General features: G+C 44.7%; 1 protein-coding gene across 1 annotated transcript; it reads right to left on the bottom strand.

Moving 5' to 3' along the window:
- Window positions 1-1,481: 1,481 nt before the first annotated feature.
- Window positions 1,482-10,484, bottom strand: HDDC2 (HD domain containing 2). Its single transcript, XM_082306184.1, has 5 exons — window positions 10,152-10,484; window positions 9,090-9,192; window positions 6,643-6,711; window positions 2,804-2,942; window positions 1,482-1,593 (listed from the first exon to the last, which is right to left on the bottom strand). The coding sequence occupies exons 1-5, from the start codon at window positions 10,208-10,210 to the stop codon at window positions 1,499-1,501; spliced, it is 465 nt and encodes a 154-aa protein (XP_082162310.1). The 5' UTR covers window positions 10,211-10,484; the 3' UTR covers window positions 1,482-1,498.
- Window positions 10,485-11,263: the final 779 nt, after the last annotated feature.

Genomic DNA, 11,263 nt, shown 5'->3' with positions numbered 1-11,263 from the left:
GGCCCCACGCCGTCACCCTTGCAGCCTGACAGCCACCAGTAACCACTGATCAGCTTCCCATGGCTCAGTGAGGCGCAGCTTGTTCTTCCAGGGTCCCCACAAGGCACAACCGCTGCCTCGGGGGGCTCCCCGGGCAGAGCAGGCATCCCGCGCCTCCCCTGGACCAATACGCCCTGCGGATTTTGTGCGCTGTGCCAGTCGCTAAGGCCAGAGCTCCCGGCAGCTCCGCGCCGCGCCCTCTGCCTCTGCCAAAGGCACCGGCCCCCGAAGGCAGCAGGAGCTTCCGTGGGGCCCCTCAGCTTTGCATAAAGGAGACGTTCCCTGGAGCGACGGTGCCCGACGACGTGTGCTCAGCTAGATTACCTGCCGTTAAAGGGGATGACCGGTGCATTTAGTTTTATGCTGCCTCATTTGACATGAGGCTGAAGACAGAGAAGCTAGCTCCTGGTCTCTACCCTGTAGTTTTTCCAGGTGCAAACTTTTATGATGTGGTAATTGTGACATTGCCCTCATCTCCAGCTGCACGCATGACACAACAGTTAGTCGTGCAGACTGGCCTCATTATGGCATTTACCACCACTACAGCTTTACCTGACAACCATGATGTACTTTTACATTAGCATTATTACCTCTGCTAAAAACTGTCATTTACAGCAGAGTCAGTACCAGCGAGGAACAGCGTTAACAAGGGACGGCCAGCTTTACCTGGGCGTACAGGCTTTTGCGTTAGACTGCGCAAGCTCCAAAGGTCCCTCCAAACCTCAGCGTCCCGTGCTTACCAGTTACCTGGGCAAGAGTCTGTAAAACTGCCAGTCTGGGACGAGGGGGGGTCAGGAATACCAGCCTTACGGAAATCTCAGCACCATTCCCTGATACAACACAAGCAGTGGAACAACTGTGTGAAACTATAAACGTATTGAGAAAATGTAATGCATGAGATGATTACCAGTTTTATCCACCATCACTTCTTAAGGCTTATGCACTCCAAAGAAATCTCATCTCTAAGTCTGGCTCTGTCAAGAGCTTCTAGAGAAATGTACTCGTTGGTCTCGCTCCTGTGTAGCGCAGCGAACAGATATCAACCCATTTGATACAGAAGGTCCTTAAATCCATACATACTTACAAGTCACAAAACAAGGCCACCTGCCCCAGTCAGTGCATGACACGAACAGATGAGATTACAATCAGCTAGTTTTTAAACTTACCTGAATTTCCCCAATGAAGAATTATTTGTAACTGAGACTGCATCAATCAGAGGCTGATTAAAAAAAAAAAGAAAAAAGCCAAACAAACTCATTCTAAATATTTGGTCCTTGACACAACCTTTGATCTGGGAGGTCACTACCCCACCTGCTCCTATCTAAGTGGTCCTGGGATTCTCAGCAGTGAATGCACAGAAAAAAAATCTGCTGGCAGAATTAGTGATGTTACGGGAGGAAAAATAATGCACAGACTATAAAACAAAGTATTTATTATAGCTACAGCATTTAGAAACACTTCAGGAATGTGGATGAGATGTAGCAGCTATTTTTTTATTCCTCTCTGTGTTAATCAGAGATACAAGCTGTAGTATTTCTGGGTGAACAAACTTTCCTGCAAAAGAAAAGAAAGGGAAAGTTAATTAAAAATGCTCTCATTTTCCTAGGTGTGAAAGGTTAGCAGTGATGTTGCTTTAGGCTCAAAATAAACACCAAGTTATTCTTTTAAGAAAGAAATCACTCCCATCTTACTCCAGCTATGGAATAACTGTTAAGAGTAGTTACAGCTATTTTCCCCCAAAAACTTGTAAAAATATTTCAAGCCCTATTAAGACACTTAAGAGCTTAAAAAAGGACGCACCCTGGCCAGGACAATCCCACGCTATGCATCCAGCTACAGGAAACCACCCCAGTTCAGGTGCACGTACGGCATACGCTCTAGGCTCTACTGAGACACTGGCTTAGTTTAAGTTACTGAGTTCTAGTAGGAGGGCAAAGATGTCAATGAGAAAATTAAGTATTCCAACTATGCTGATGATGTCCTTTTTTTCCTTCTTCCCTAATCAAATTATTGCATTTTTCAGAGAGCTTATTATTTCCCTGAGGAGTCACCAAAGTATAAATGGGAGTTGTCAGGGACTGTGTCTGGTGACTGCTGGTCCTCTCCCCAAGTTTGTCCGTCCCTAGTTTTCTCCAGGATAGGATGACCTGCAGTCACAGTCCTCTTCTGGTGTTCAATCCCCTTGCTAAAATAATAAGGACTATTATTTTACATATTTTTCCTTTCCACTGTCAGTTTATTTTGGAAAGGATGAAAAGCAGTGGATAGAACAAAAACAAATGCGGTTGCACCTAAAACGTTTCACTGAGCTGGTTCTCACATGTACCTTGGGCAGGTCGCACAAGACCACAGCTCATGTAGAGATAACAAATTTTATTTCACTGGCTCATGAAACACTAATAAAGTACAAACAAGCTGCTGTCAGAGCATCAGTGAAGAATGAAGCCTCCTTTATACCCCCTCTGATGGTACAGGGAGATCCTTAGACACATGCAAGTGTAACGAAAGCTGGGCCTCTCTCTAGGTGTCCAAAGTGATATAAAAGGAACTTGGCATAAATGAGATTCAGATTGAATACATACAAATAAATGTGAGGTATGTTCACGCTGCAGTGAGCTTCCCCAAAAATATTCAGGGTGCTTGAGCGATGAGTAAAATAACTAGATCTCACTTGCTCTAAATGTCTATCAGAATAAAAGACAATTGATATATTTCACTTCATTTACGGAAGGAAAAAAAAAAAAAAGAAGCCCCAACGTCATACCAGCAGTTGAATCGTAAAAATCCTGCAGTCTGCCAGGGGTGTTTTCCAACTCTTCGTACTCAAATGCTTGCAGTATCATCTCACACTGATCCAACTGTTTTACGAACTTCGCTTCTGCAGTACACTGGTTTTCATATTCCTGAACAGATTTGCAGTTATAAGAAAAAAATTGTGTTGTTCTGAAGCAGAGTATTAGAAGCTCTTTATATATCTAGAATTTTCTTCATTAGTACAAGCCACCCCATAAATATTCATGACAGTTACATCTTTCACTCTCTTTTTAAGACTGCTATTCAGCAAAACACTTGAAATAAATATGCACTAAATTTCTATCAAGTGTAATAGGATGTAAGAACACAATTCTTTTGCATACTGTAACTTAAAAACATACCAAGTGTTTTGGCTGAATTAGGGATGATATGGAGACAACCCTACATGGTATACAAGTCAAATAACAGGTTCCATTTAACAACATTTTATATATAAAGATCTTTTCAGGCCTGACTAAGGCTATGAATTACCACAGTGTGTGCCTATGCACTACCATTACCTGTTTTTAAGACTTATTTTGCACTTTTCTCCACCACTTGCTGTTTTTATAAGGAGTTGTTCTTTACATTTCTCCTGTCACTCCTTCTTCATCTCTTTGGTCTAATCTGTCTGAGCTACTTATGTCTTTATGTCTCTCCTAGGGGATAGGGAAGGGAATTGTTAAGGGGTTTCCTCCCCTTCAGACTCCAAGTCCTTTAATCTCTCTGCTGTATTTTCCCTCTCTCCAGTCATCGTCAGTATATATTTGTGAGTCATTCACATTTCTAGTCAACTTGAACAATTTTGCTGTCATCTGCTTCCAGTGATGGCTGCAGACAGGTTTGCCATTTCATTTTCTCTTTTCTGAATCTTCTGCATTGTATCTGATGTCTCATCAGCTGGTCTCCTCCTGACCTCCACAACCAACTGCAGAAAAAGGCTTCTTTCTGTGCAGGTTACCATCACCCCGATACCCTCGGCAGGCCTGACCCCGTTCATCATCACCACCGCCAATCACCAGACCAGAGGCGTGAGCACACACCGGGCCCATCGGTGCTTTCAGACCCACACAACCCGTGACGCACAGCAGTTCTGCAGATGAGAGCGGCGCAGGTGCAGGAGGAGTTTTTCCTGCTGACCAAAGAACACAGCACCTCTTTCTGCATCTTAAGACAACAGCTGTGGGTGTGGGCGTCATTCGCAGTGGCAAGATCCTGGGTTGTAATTCCAGCACAGTGACGCTCACCTGTGTGGCATGGTCATTTCCTTGTCTGACACACTATTAGGAGCCTGTTTGTTCTTATGCTTTTTGCTTTACCTTTGAAAGTCAGAAATCCGGATTCTGATAGCCATGATTGATTCATATACTACTCTATTTGGGTTTGAACGATGCTTTGAATTTTCAATTACGTTTTGATCATTGTTTTAGTAATCAATTTAATTTCAACATTTTTACCTTCTTTTCCTCCTTTCAATCTGAGCTTTGCCTCATCTTTAAATTGTTTAAATACTACTTCTTATTTTTTTAAATCTATTTCTTTCTTTTTTTTTTTTTTTTTGCCACCAAAGAGAACAAACTTTTGGCAGCATTACAAAGGAGAACTTCAGGAGAAGGAGAACTATGGCTGTTTGCTTGTAAAGGTCTGTCTCACCTCCAGCAACTGACTGGGAGTATCAATCTGTTACCAGCCTCTTTGTGCCATACAACCCACCAGATCTTAGTCACACCCCAGCTCACATTAACCTCAAGAAACATCAGCTATTATACGTGTAACTGTGCACAGTGCTGAAATAAACACTTACTGTTTCCTCCCCGCAGGTGTTTAAGAGTGCGAAATAAAAGTGTACTTTGAAAAATCATAACTGGTCTCTCAAACACCACAGTCTGTCTTTTAAAAATTACTCCCGTGCTTTTGCTCTTGAAAATAGAAAAGCAGGACAGAACTGAAGTGTGCTGACTCATTTACTTTAATGTTTTTTCAAACATATTCTGGATTAAGTTATAAAGTGAAACTATATCGAAGGCATCTTTCTGCTACCTTTCTCCCCTACGCTACACTTGCAGAGTGCCCACCAGTACAATCCAAAGCAATAGCCCTTGTAAGGCTGAAAGGGAAAGAGGGGCAGAGACCAGGGCAGAGCAGGGCAGGAAGGACTTGCCAGGAGCGTGAACAGATCTTGTCCCAGCCACTGTTCCGCTCCACGCCATAACTTCCTTCACTCACAAAAAGAAATCAGAGGGAAATGCCTCTGGCTAGCCGAGAGCAGAGTATCATACCAAGTGATCAGAGGCTTCTTATTTTGTCTTTTTTTTTTTTTTTTTTCTTCTTTTTTTTCCTTTTTAAAAGTACCTAGTTGTTCCACTTAAAATAAGACTAGAGGGCTACATGTGAATATTAGATTTTTAGGTTACACTCGCTGCTATGTGGGTTACACTCATACCGCTGCATTGGAAACTCAATGCCAATAAACTATCCTGAAGGTAGAAACAAAGAACAAATAATCAAAAGTGTGCATATGTTAAATTATGGTTAATAAGAATGATAAAAAGCTAACGTGCTGAAGAACTAACTGCACACTGAACCAGCTCCTATACAATCACAAGAGAAGACTGAAACAAAAAAAAAGTATGCAAAAAAAAAAGTCCTACAGGACTAATCTTATCTGTCAAAAACTCCTTTTCCTCAATTATAACAGCTTCCCAAGGGAGAAAGAACCAGTGCTCACTAAACAAATGCACACACATTATTTCCCAGATCTGGTTATGCTGGTTTTCCCCCTTTACCTTGAATTATAGCACTGAAAACCCATCCCCCTTGCCAGTTTCACAATGCAACTACAGCAAGAAAAAACACTCCAAACAAACAGGGTGCTGTAACAAAAGGCAGAAATTGGCTGCAAATATCTGGAATTTAAATACAGTCCAAGCGGAAAAGTAAGAATATCAGCATAAAATACAGCTTCAGGTCACAGAGTCCAAGAAACATATAATGCTTTGTTTGCAACAACACGCGAACAAGAGATTGTGGATGCACTTGTCCTCATGCGACTGTACGCCAGGAGAAGATAAAGCACAGTAATTATAAACTTGAATTGCTTGGAAATAATCTAGTCATCCCTAGTTTGCAAGTGTAAAGATCTTATCAGTTAACAGCATCAGTTCACATCAAAAAGTTAAATCACCTTCAAATGCAGAAGATACGTTTCAATGCAAACATTTAAGGTACCCAAGACCAGCTGGCAATCTGTGTTGTTTGTAGAAAAGCACGCTTCTGTGTCAGTACACCACATTTAAGTTTAAACCAGAAGTTGCTACTAAATATTTTAGCGTAATGGGCTGTATAATAAAGAAATGGAAGCCACATAAATTATTCCTTGCATGAAAAGCAGAAAATGCTCCATGGCATCATCAGCTCCCATTGTTTTTTCCTGTATTAAAAGACCATGAGCTGCAAACGGCCAGATGTGAATTAAAGAGATCATGTAGTAAGAAAACAGATTTATATCCAAGAGGGCTGGATGTAGATGACAAACCCTTCCTTCAGTTGTACAAACCAAGCCCTGGACAGGTTCATCTGAAACTTTGAGAAGCCAGAGGCAGAAGCTGGTTATTTTACCAAAATTTGGGGGTTCTGTTTGAAAAGGATTCCAAAGTGACCTTGAATCCTACCATTAGCTTTATCTCCCAAGCAAATGAATCTACCTTGCTTGAGGTCAAAGTAAGAGATGACACAGTTTCATAGGTAAACAGGAAGAGGACAATGGGTCACCCTGAATTTTAGCAAAGGATTAAAAGGATGCAAGCTTACTTCCCAGAGTTCATAGATTTCTTTTCTGAGGTCCTCTGATAGAAGCTGGGTCAGTTGTTGCATAGCTGCCTGAAAAAAAGAAGCCATTTCCATTGATCCATTTTTTGAGCAAGCACATTTTTATCATTATCTTTTTTGGAGAATTAACTACTCATTACGAAGTTTGTAGAAATACACACTACACAGTATATTATTCTGAAGTGCACGTGTACATAAATCTGCCAGAGAAACTGTAGGGCCACTCAGTGAAGAAACTTTTCTGGGAGCTGCTTAAGTAAATTGTTAGAGAACTAGTCTGAAACACAAGAAAAACAACCTGAAAATCCATCCATCATCTTCAAGAGTCCAAAAAGAAGCCCAGAGCAAAACAGGCAAGTCAAATGCCAGGGAACTGCCATCAATTATCAGCTCTGCCTTCCAGATTTAACTAGTGGAGGCAACACTTGAACTTAATAGGTTATAGGTGCAGTTCCTAAAAGCAGCTTCAAAATACTAACTCCCAGTGTTGACAAGCAACTGCCCCCTCCCAAACACTCAACTAGCACATTTCCACTAGCAGGGCTTAGAACAGCTATGGACTGTCCGGCAGGCAACACAACATAAGCCTTTAAAAATCTCCAATTTTGAAAAACAGAGAAAAAAATCCATTTAATACCGTGCAGCAATAAAACACAGTGCTCCCAGACTGAGAAATCATTTGTTCAACTACAAAAATCTTGGTACAAGGTTTAACGCAGTATCAAACTGATGGTATCACCAGCAAGCAGAAACTGTTCTGCATGCTCTTTGTGCTCTCCCAGCTGATCAGTCTCATTTCTGTGCTATTTCTACTGTCTTCCTAGTAACACTATGGGCTATTTCCGAAACAATCAACATCACAGGTAAGACAAAAGTTTTGTGCCATGGTTGTTCCTCCACTTCAAATACGGGGTATAGTTTCACAATATGGCTGAACTGAATCAGCTCCTCCCCACCACTGAAGCATCAAGGTCTCATTCCTCCCCACCTCCTTCCAGCTCTGGAGCTCATCAGATTTCAAGGTTAGCAGGGCAAAATGACTCACCTGGCAAAAAAAAAAAACAACCCAAACAACCCCAAACAGAAAAATACAAACTTTTTTTTTTTTTTAAAAATCAAGTTAATTTTCTGCCGCCTTAGCCTTGGTGAGACTAGTTGATTAAACTTGCTGCACAAGCAGCAAACTTCAGAACCACCTCAACATCAGTGGTAGAGCAAAGGGGAAAAAAAGGAGAAGTCTGCAGTGGCAGTAGCATATTGATAACTCAGCTCAAGCCACCTCATGAAGCTGTTACCCTTGCTGTATTTTTACAACAAAGTATTTCAGAGTCAGCCTAAATGTTTAATGCTTGATCCTCCTTCCCACAAAGTCAACAGCAAAGTCCTCAGTGAGTGAAATGGAAGCAGAGGGAGCTGCAAATAAACATACTTAGGTATCAAAACATCTTTTTCATTCCCCAAATACAAATGAGAATTCCCTTTAGGCAAAGTTGAAGCCTGATCCTTGGGGACAAAACAACCTTTGGAGGCTTCTGGGAAAGAGGTTTTTTTTGGTTTTGGGAGGTTTGGGGTTTTTTTTTTTTAGTGTAAAAACACACTAGGAAGTACACTGAAAAAAACAGAAATACCAAAATTGCAGTCAGTAAAGATAGTACTTCAAGAACACTGAGTAGCTCTTTGATCTTTCATTTCCACTTCCTTAGCAAAGAGCTTACTCCTAGAGATAGTCATAGCCCCCCCAACCCCAAGTTTTAAACAGGTAAGCATAAAAGGGGGGGAGGAAACAACCACTGCAACGCTTTTCACACTCTTTGAAGAGCTAATTGCAGCCCCTAAAGAGTTTCCAAGGCATCACGTTGCCCTCTAGCTGCGGCTGGAGGAGTGGTTTACATTTTCTTCAAGTGCAACAAACCAGAAATGACAAACCAACAGATCGGATATGTACAAGGCCAAAAATAAATAACTCCAGGCATGCTGCACTCAAAGATTCATGACAAAAAGAGACACCTGTGTCTGGAGTCCTGTGCAAATCGTTTAAATAAAAGTTTCTGTCACAACCACATGATCTGGCACCACACAAATGATCTGCCACAAACTGCCATCCACCCTTCTCAGTGCACCTACTCCCTGCTCCCCACCTTTTGGTAAGGCTGGTCAACATAACTAATTCAGGCTACCAAAAAAACAGCCAGTTCAGGAAGAAATGGCCAACAGGAAGATTCCTTCAAAGGTTCTCCTTCCATAACTTTGTACTTGGTGACATTACACGTACGAAAATCACCATGAGTTGAAAACTTTGGTTGGTTGTGGCATACTTGTCGAAGGCCAATGACAGTATTATGTTAATTAGAGGGTCTCTTCACTACCACCAGAACATTAAAAACACGCAGAACGCTTTGCAGATGTGGCTTCGTGCCTTATGCCCCTACCTCTTCTCTCCTGTGTTTCTCCTCTTTTGAGATATTATCTGCAGGAGCAATATCTCCAACAATGCATTCAGCCATATCGTGAACCAAAGCTAATCGTATGCATCTGACAAGAAGCAAAGACAGCATAATTAGTTTCTGAGCATTTTAAGTTATAACTTGTTATTCATAAAGCTAAGAGGCTGCATAATTTATCCCCTTCATATATTTTACAAGGTTGGGTTTTTTTTTAAATTTTACATAACATTTTTCACTTCTTTGCTAAGGGAAGTAGTTTCCACCTAGACATGATTTTAATTCCTGATTTCTAGCTACTGCTGCTTGTAAATGTAGATTCAAGTATAAATATAGTGCGTACAAGAGCACAGCATTCAACAATAATGTACCCAGCATTTGTATGCTTGGCTTTCAGAGATGTTGTGATAACCAACTACATTATACCCTTCACATTAACACTGCAACAGGTAGAAGGTAATCTGATTGGAGCCACCCCAAATTCAATATATAATCTGACACTCTGAGCTCTGTAGCTATGTCAGTCTGCAGCAGAACACTCAAAAAAGCTTTCACTATTTTCATCAGCTTGTGAAGGGACAAAGCAAGCATGATCCCATACTAGACTTGACAACTCATTCAACGCTAATGATGCTTTCTCTTCTATGCTATGCGATTTCTGAGGCTCCTTACTGCTGCTGAGTGCTAATTAAGTCTGTCAAAATCCACACAGTGTATGGCTTTGCCTTTCCTCTTGCTCCAAACTGTGTTTTAACGGAGTGTCTTCAGCTTGCTTACTTATGGCTTGAGAGAAGGCCAGCTCAGAGCCTCTGCATTAACAAGTTGCCTCAGCACCTGCAATTTAGCAGTGAAAGTCTTTAGCCCCTTTCAGCTCGCCAGGTAAATAGCACCCCGCCCAAAGGATGGAGGGAAAACAAGAGGGGAAAGGATTTCAAACTCCTTCAGTGTGTTTTAAAAGTTGTTCCTCAGGATGACAGCTATTTTAAGCGTTTTGGTAGCAGCTCTCCTATGACATTAACAGCTGGTCATGATAACCAGAGGCAGTCTCACCTGTCTTTGTTAAGGCTCTTGTCTTCGGTCACCAAAGCCATCATCGCCATCCTGTACATATGATCAGAGACGCTCTCTGGCTTCGCCACGTTCCTGTACACCCATCCCGTCCGTGGTACTCGCTGCGTGAGGAGAGTGGCACAGCAACGTAAACGTTAAAACCTTAGGTTTTGAAGGACCTCACTTCAGAGCTGCCAGCAGAAATGTTGCCCCACCGTGACCTCCAGGCTCCGGTAAGCCGTGACGGCTCCGGGAAACACCTGCCCCAACGTGAGGCAATGCCTTCCCCTTGCCGTTCACGGGCAAGGCAAAGGCGCCGGCGCTGGCGGCAGCAGCAGGCGGCCCCCTCAGCCTCACGGTGCTCACCCCAAAGCGCCGGGCCGCCCCTGCCCTCCCCCGGCCGGCGCCCGCCTCTCCCCGCCGCAGCCGCAGCAGCGGGGCCGGCCGTCTCCGCTCCGCAGGCGCCGCGGCGGGCCGACACTCACAGCCCGGAGGCCCCGGCTCTCCGCCGGCCGCCCCGCTGCCAGGCCCCGGCGGCCGGGCCGGGCGCCACCAACCGCGACCCTGCTCCCACCCCGGCGATTGCTGGGGAAACCCGCCTGAGGGCCCCGGCCCCGGCCCCGGCCCCGGCCCGGCCCGCCGCGCGGAAAGGCCGCGGGCAGCCACCGCAGCCGCCCCGGCCCGCAGCGGGCCCGCCGCCCCGCCGAGGCGGGCGCTGCTCCCGCGGCCCCCGCGCTCGCCTTGAGCTGCCCCAGCAGCCGCAGGAAGGGCAGCAGCCCGCCGCCGCTCGCCCCCGCCGCCATCCCCCGCCCGGCAGCCGCCGCCTCCAGCCGCTCCTCCTGCTGCCGCCGGCCCCGCGGCGGCTCTGGGCGGCGCCGGGGGAAGGGGAAGGAGCGGCTGGCCGGGCACCGCGCTCCCCGCCCCGGAACCGGCGGGGGGGCTCCTGGCCTGGCGGGGAAAGGGGGCCTCTGCGGGGCGCGGCGCCGGGTGTGCGGCGGAGCCGTGTTCCCGACGCTCTGGCTCCTCAGGGGTTAATTAACCACAAACAGCGCTTTAATAATAACGACCCAGACTGCGACTGCGACGAGGAAAACGGCAAGAGAAGCCGGGCT

Source organism: Platalea leucorodia, assembly GCF_965183815.1.
Source record: "Platalea leucorodia genome assembly, chromosome: 3".
NCBI lineage: Eukaryota > Metazoa > Chordata > Aves > Pelecaniformes > Threskiornithidae > Platalea > Platalea leucorodia.
This window is presented reverse-complemented; position numbering and strand designations above follow the sequence as displayed.